The sequence below is a fragment of the Cinclus cinclus genome, chromosome 9 (genome assembly GCF_963662255.1).
Source record: "Cinclus cinclus chromosome 9, bCinCin1.1, whole genome shotgun sequence".
Lineage (NCBI taxonomy): Eukaryota > Metazoa > Chordata > Aves > Passeriformes > Cinclidae > Cinclus > Cinclus cinclus.
In genome coordinates this window covers 8797500-8804558 of record NC_085054.1, presented here as the reverse complement: position 1 = coordinate 8804558, position 7059 = coordinate 8797500, and the positions used below count along the sequence as shown (strand labels likewise).

The 7059-nt window shown below is 40.6% G+C and overlaps 1 protein-coding gene across 1 annotated transcript in view; it reads left to right on the top strand.

Annotated features, from left to right (window-relative positions):
• Positions 1–337: 337 nt before the first annotated feature.
• The window catches only part of RAPGEF4 (Rap guanine nucleotide exchange factor 4), a 145180-nt gene continuing 138458 nt past the window's right edge, over positions 338–7059 (top strand). The window contains exon 1 of the mRNA XM_062498001.1: positions 338–402. Coding sequence (XP_062353985.1) covers positions 338–402 — 65 coding nt within the window. The remainder of the gene's footprint in view (positions 403–7059) is intronic.

The following is a 7059-nucleotide window of genomic DNA, read 5'->3' as shown; positions in this document are numbered from 1 at the left end:
ACCCGTGAGGGACCCGTGAGGTGAGGGCGGCGGGCGGACCCGTGAGGGACCCGTGAGGGACGCGTGAGGTGAGGGCGGCGGGCGGACCCGTGAGGGACCCGTGAGGGACGCGTGAGGTGAGGGCGGCGGGCGGACCCGTGAGGGACGCGTGAGGTGAGGGCGGCGGGCGGACCCGCTCAGCTCCGCTCCGCTCCGCCGCTGTGGCGCGGCCTGGGCGAGCCCATCGCGCCGTGCGCGGGGGGAGGGAGCGAGGACGGACGGACGGACGGGCCGACCGGCGCGCGGGCGGGGGGAGCCGCCGCCAGCCGGGTGCGCGGCAACCTGATCGTGGTGCAACATGGTCGCCGCTCACGCTTCCCATTCCTCGTCCTCCGGCGAGTGGATCGCGTGCCTGGATAAAAGGTATCAGCATCTTCCCAGGAGCGGCTGCGGAGGGATGCTGTGTCTATGCACGTATATGTATGTGTGTTGTGTACGTATGTCCGCGCTGACACTCCCCATCCCCGCTCTCCATCAAATCCTGCCTTACATAAGGAGCTTGCAGGTGGGAAGCAGAACGCCTGGGGGAAGCCAGGGCGGCGGGCAGGGATGAGGGCTGGACAGACTCCGGGCAGCGGAGGAGACAGGCAGTCCGCATAGGGATTGCTGCTCCTCGCCGGGAGGATACTGCACGTGGTGGAGGATGGGGCGCTCCGGGGCGCGGAGAGGGCCTGGGGCTGCCCGCCGTATCGGCCGTGGCAGACCCGCTGCATTCTGCCCTCGACCGCCCTCACCTGCCCTCACGGCTCGGCACACCGCCCCCGCCTCCCGCAGCCGCCGCCCGGCACCGTCGCAGGGCGGGCGGGAAAGGATGAGCCTCCCTTGTCCCCGGGGCTGTCCCCCGGCTGCGGCTGCGGCTCCGGTGCGGGCGGGACCCTGCGCCCCTCCACCCCCGAGGGTGGGAGGCGCGGCTCGCTGACGTGTGCTCGGAGGCGGCGTGCGCGCTGCCAAAAATACGGGCACATTCTTATTATTAAGACAATGCTATTAAAAATTCTCTAGAATGCTTTCTCTCCCGTGCTGCCGCCCGAAGTCTCGCAGTGCCGAGTCGCGTGGTGGGGTGGTTTGAACCCCCTTTGCTATATTCATACCTTGCATTCCTGGTTTAGTTCAGAAGTCGTTTAATGCCTGAACACTGTGGCTCCTGTGGTCTAGAAATTTAGTTAACAGAAATGTAGACCACAGATACCTTACGCGGCTCAAAGCAAAGCTATCAGAGAAAATTCCCTGAGATGGTGTGTGACAGCTAGCTGGGCATCGTGAGTCAGTTTTTGACTGGTGGTACCATTTGGGGCTATGCTGTGGAGAGAACTCTTTGTGCACACAGAAGGGACCTTACCCTTCTCACAGTTTCTCCCTTTTTCAGGTAACTCCTAGTCTTGTAGGACTGCACTGCTGATTAGGTTTTCCTCAACAGTCCAGGTTGCAAACCGTAAGTTAATGGAACTTTTGGGCTGGACACTGTAGACACCTACCACAGACTCTAATACCCCTCTGTAATATGTGATTTGAGAGTAACCTCTTAGAGGTCAAATAATGTGTATAAATGTTGAAAGCACTCATAAAGTCAATAGAAACAAAACTGTTGATGGAAATCAAGCCAGTTAAAATCCAAAGTTAGGCCTTTCTGTAAACTGACATTGAGCAGATGTGAAGGAGAGTGTGAGTCCCAGTACTTCTAGATAGGTGATCCTGTTGTTTCTGTTTTCCTACATGCAATACACTGTGAGATCCAAATTGTAAACTAAAATTCAGGGCTTAATGAAGTACATAGCCTTGGAGAATAGATGAGGTATATAGGAAACATATGTGTGGCATTTAGTTTAGAAACCTGTCATAATTGTTGAGCCAGCCCTTTCTGTAACACAACTTCCATTAGAGCTATTAAGGTAAAACTTTTCTTTCACTTTTTGTTATTTGGAATAAGCTAGTAGCATCAGTTTGTTGAGTGGAAAGAATCAGTTCCAAATGCTCTTAAGAATGACACCTTACCTTTTCTTTCCCAGAAGGAAGTCTGTATGTAGGACAAACTCATAACATGAAAGATTGGGGGTTTTTTACTGGTCCCTGCTGTGCTCTGCTTTGTAATCATAGGAAGCGCACTTAACACATTTTATTCTGTTTTTTCCACCTAAAAACATAGATAAAGTGTTTTTAATTAACTTACATTTGTATTTCTAAAGTATATTTATTTTCTATAGATCTCAATCATTTAATCATTGATTATATGAAGATTTTAATTATTATAATCTTATAAGTGTACTAATTTTAATTATTATCAATTTCTATGTATTTTAAGCCTTTAAAAATTGTATAGCATTTTCTATCCTAGGTGTGAATTCTATGAATATGGGATCATTTAATGAGTAAATTCTCTATAGAGTACCATGTGTTTTTACTAAATAAGAGTTTTAGTACACTTGTCAATGAATATATTTCCAGGAGGAAGACAGATCTAAAACTGGTATGCTTTAGAATCTTAAGTGAGCCTCAACAAAGACAATTAAAATAACACGTAATATGGATTATCCAATATAGTTATGTGAAAAAAAATTCAAAATGGAAATAGCAAAATATAAATATGTAGAAATTATGTATTTTGGATTTGTTCTTCAGGTTTTCTCTAAATCATGTGTCAAAGTGGAGCTACTAACATCTAAAATTAGAGCACATATGAAGAACTGCTAAAATGTTACAGGAGAAATGTTATTACTGTGAAGGGTACTGTGGGCTGGGACTACCAGTGCTTTGTCCATGCAGTTTCCGTGTGTAGTTACCGGCCACAAAAGTCAAAAATCCACACTTAAAAATCAAATACATGGGACAGTATTTATATATAAAGTTACAAGTGTAAAGGTAAGGAAAATTTTCAGAACACTGTGCTCTATCAAGAGTATTTTATTTTTGCAGGAGAAAGAAGATCAGGAGTGAGCAACTGTACATCTTGCTTATACCTGGAGATGTAAAGAATTTTTCTCTTGAGGAACCAGTTGCCTTACCACTGATTTCTTAGGGAGCAGAAGTATCCCTCTAATCTTAGCATTTTTCTGTATGTCTGCTCTGCACATAATTAAAAAAGGTTCACTGATTTATGCATGTGTGTACAGTTAACTTAGGAAGAATGTCTTCTCTATTTTCATGTGTTCTTTCACACCAAAAACCATCTAACCAGGGAGTTTCCATGTTGATGATATCTTTACTGAATGATAAAGTATTTTTTACATAACTATTATTTCTCTAAATATGATCCACTTAATTGTTTTAATTGGTTTCGGATACAAACTTTTAGAGATGTACAGCATGCACAACTGCTAGAGATCCCAGGATTTCATACCTGGCTATAGCATCTTGTGTTTTTCTCTGAATTAAAAGTAACCTTCAGTGCCTGAGCAGTCTGGAAGGGCAGATCACAGGGCAAAGCATGTAGCTTCTCTGGCCTGTTGTATTAAGAATGTTATGATCTTTGCCTAGCAACTTAATAAATTATTTAAGTAGGAATGGACTTTTCAAGGACATATTGTACATACTGAGCCTCAGGATTTTATTTTTTAAATTCAGTATAACATGTATTTGAGATGCAAGCTTTGTTTGCTTAGTAGTAAACAGGGGATCCTTTCTGAGCATACAGATAGGCTAGAATAAAGAATTGATATTATGAAATAATTGTTATAGAGTAAATAGGAAGAATATTTGTCATTCTCTCTAACCTTTAATTATGCCAAAGATAATGGTATATAGATTTATAATCAGGCAATATTATGAATACAGTTGCCTTATGATGCTGTTTTATTTTTAAATCTATTTTTGTGCAGCTGGTAAAAACTTACACTGTCTTTTATATAATTTTCTCCCTTTTTATTTGTAATAAATCCATAGGAATATCACCATTTTCATGTAGTTTGTATCTGAACCAAATTATGGGCATACACTGCAGTTCCGGTTGGCTTGTGTGCTTCGTGTTTTCTCTCTGTATGGTGTGTGACTAAGCTGGTATGTGCTTGCATCAAGTCTGTGTGGGGATATAGCAGCAGAAGGCACTGCAGTGGATGTGGAAACTCAGAGCTGTAGAGATATAGGCTAAGTGCTTTCTAGCACTCATGTGAGGGTGCAGTCTTCTGAGAGTGATGAATAACAAATTTATCTTTCCACATCATGCACCTCATTTTCCAGTCCAGTGCAAAGGTGCAGTCTTTGATGAATAATAAAAAAGCCTTTTCCTTTTTGTATTTTCTTAGAGAAACCAGAATAACTGTTAAGTTTGTAGGTCTGTGCATTTTATCAAATATGTGAATTCAGATTAAATCCTAGTGAGAGCAGGACTTATATTTTAGAGAAATTCAAGCTGTTTAATTCTTTGCTCTCCAGCTTAGGCATTTGCAGTATCAGTTTCCATTTGTTACGTGTGATTGCAGTAAGTTACACACTTGTGCCACGGACAGGGATTAAGAGGAAGAGAAGGTGATTACCCCAGCATGTATAAACATTGCCATAGCCCACCAGAACAAGGCAGTATGTGCACATGCCTTTTTTAGGGCACAATATATTCAAATTTAGTTGGTAGTCTTGTGTAGTGGCTGCACAATTGGTATGCTACATGTGCATGTGTAGGTTTTCTCTTTCACCAGATGATACTGGAAACATGTCTAAACTCTTGTTCCCTGAGTTCTTTCTGACATGTTAGGATTTGATCTCTAAAATCCCATACTCTGAGCAGATTAAATTTCTTTTATAATATAACTCCAGATTCCAGCAAAGGAATAAAAAAATGACAGACCAGCTAATTGAAATTGTGCCCTCAAAGTCAGGTGTTAGCCAGATATTTTCCAAATACAAGTGTTTTTCTTGTCTACCATGACATCTGCTGTTGTCTACATCTTAACAATTTGCTGCACTTAACAAAGCTTATAATTTTAATGACACCTCTTTTGTGCTGTATTTTCTGCACTGTATTGGGCATGATCAGTTACTATTTCTGCTGCTTTATCAATATCTGTGAATGTTTCCTGAACTGACTCTCCCTTTCATCTTTGAATTTGTCAGTTGTCAAAATGTGTGCAAATGTAAATCTGCAAAATTTATTTTATTGTTGCTGTAAATTTTAAATTTCCACTAGCTGTAACAATGCAGATCCTAAATCAGGAAAGGTGCATTTGGCATGGTGTTACTGGTTAATAGTGATAGCCAGAGTTTGAATCAAGGGATATCATCACTTGCATATTGTTCAATTACAGATTTCATTTGCAGTGTATCTCAGAGTCTGTTCTTCATATTAAAGTGCTTTTAATGTTTATTATGGAGCTACAGTGCTGGTTAATGTAATTTCATCTGGATTTATTTCTGTCAAGTGGAATTTTAACTGTCCTGAGCTTCAGTTTATGTTTATGAAATTTAGAGGTTTAATTCAATAACATTTAGTCACATCTTGGTTACAAAGCAAGCGTAATATGTACAGATTCTCTCACACAAATGAAAGAACTTAATTCTGCATTTTGATTTATCTTGAATTATTCTGTCTTTCTAGACAACAAATGAAAAGAGTCTATTTCCTACTATATATTGTTCAGGTAGTGTATTTTTAACTTGAGATAAGTCTTTAGGAATATAATTAGTTAATAAATACTTTTGCCATTCCACTATATATACAGATCTAAAAATTTACCTTTTGGAAGGATACATAATTTATACATCAGGGTATGTAAAGAAATATACACATTTGTTTGCTCTGTTTAATTCTCCAGTGTATTGATAAAACTGAGTTAATTGAGTAGTACGATAATGAGGTAGGTAAAGGAGTGTCCCCTATATTTGCCTTCCTTTGGTCCTCACTAAAGAAGACAGAACTCAACTATAACACATTCTGTCTGACTGCAGCTGGTAGCCAGTCAGTCTGCATTTAACTGGCTGGTCACTAAGTGTCTGTGTAGATCAGGATTATCTACAGTATTTCTTGTGCCTTATATACCAGGACCTGAGAGATTATTACAGGAATTTGAGTGTAGGTGACAATAGTAATTTATTGAAAACTAAGCATGAACAAATTTACTTGAGGTGTTGCTGCCTTTTTTTTTTATTTTCTCCTAAACTCCAGAATGATTTGGGTGTGTGAGAGTCCTTGGGAAGAGTGTTTAAATAAAATTCTGTTTCCTATTTGTCAGAGGAAATGAGAGCTGGAATCCCTAAGTCTCTTAAAATGACATTCAAGAGAAAAGAATAGTAATTTGATTATTGTTTAAAAGCCTCATGATGAGGCTTTTCCCATGACAAGGGAAAGAGGATACAAAATGTGAGTGTTGAAAAGAGATTTGCTAATACTACTGTAAAAAGTGAAGAGTGCCTCTTGGTGGGAGTTAATTACCTTCTGTTGCCATTGAAGTAAGCCCTTATCTGGAAACTACTTCAGATTAAAGTAACTTAATTTAATTGTTAGCATATAAGTGCCTTACTACAGGTCTATACTTTGATAGATCATTGGTATTCCACTCTTAGACTTTCCTTTCTCAAAGAAAAACTAAAAGTCGAAGAGCCCTTACAGCACTGTTTGGAGGAGAGTTTCACTATTGTCCTGCTCTCACTGAGGGGAAGATGGTCTATTGATACTCATATTTTTCTGCATCTTATAGCATTGTTTTTCTGCATGTCAGGAAAGGACAGAAGAAAGTACAGGGAGCATAGAGAAATGATCTGGTTTGAACTGGCATTCCTTGGTGCTGTCTCCCTGCTTATGCTTCACAGGCAACTATATTTTAAAGAACTGTTAAATTCACTAAGTGGTCCATGGTTGCTGGTACTTTACAGCTCATAGTTTGCATCTTTGCATTCATGCTTTGGTTTTAACCCAGTGATGAACTAGTCTTATTTGTCTGTTCTAACGTTTTAACTGTTTTCTACAAACAGTCTCAACAGTGGAAGAAATAGATCCATCTGCTCATCTCTTGGGTTCATTGCTGTCTGAATGGAAATACTGCTGTTTTCAAAAGCTAAAAAACATCAAGGGAAGGAAATTCAATGCTTTCATTCAGT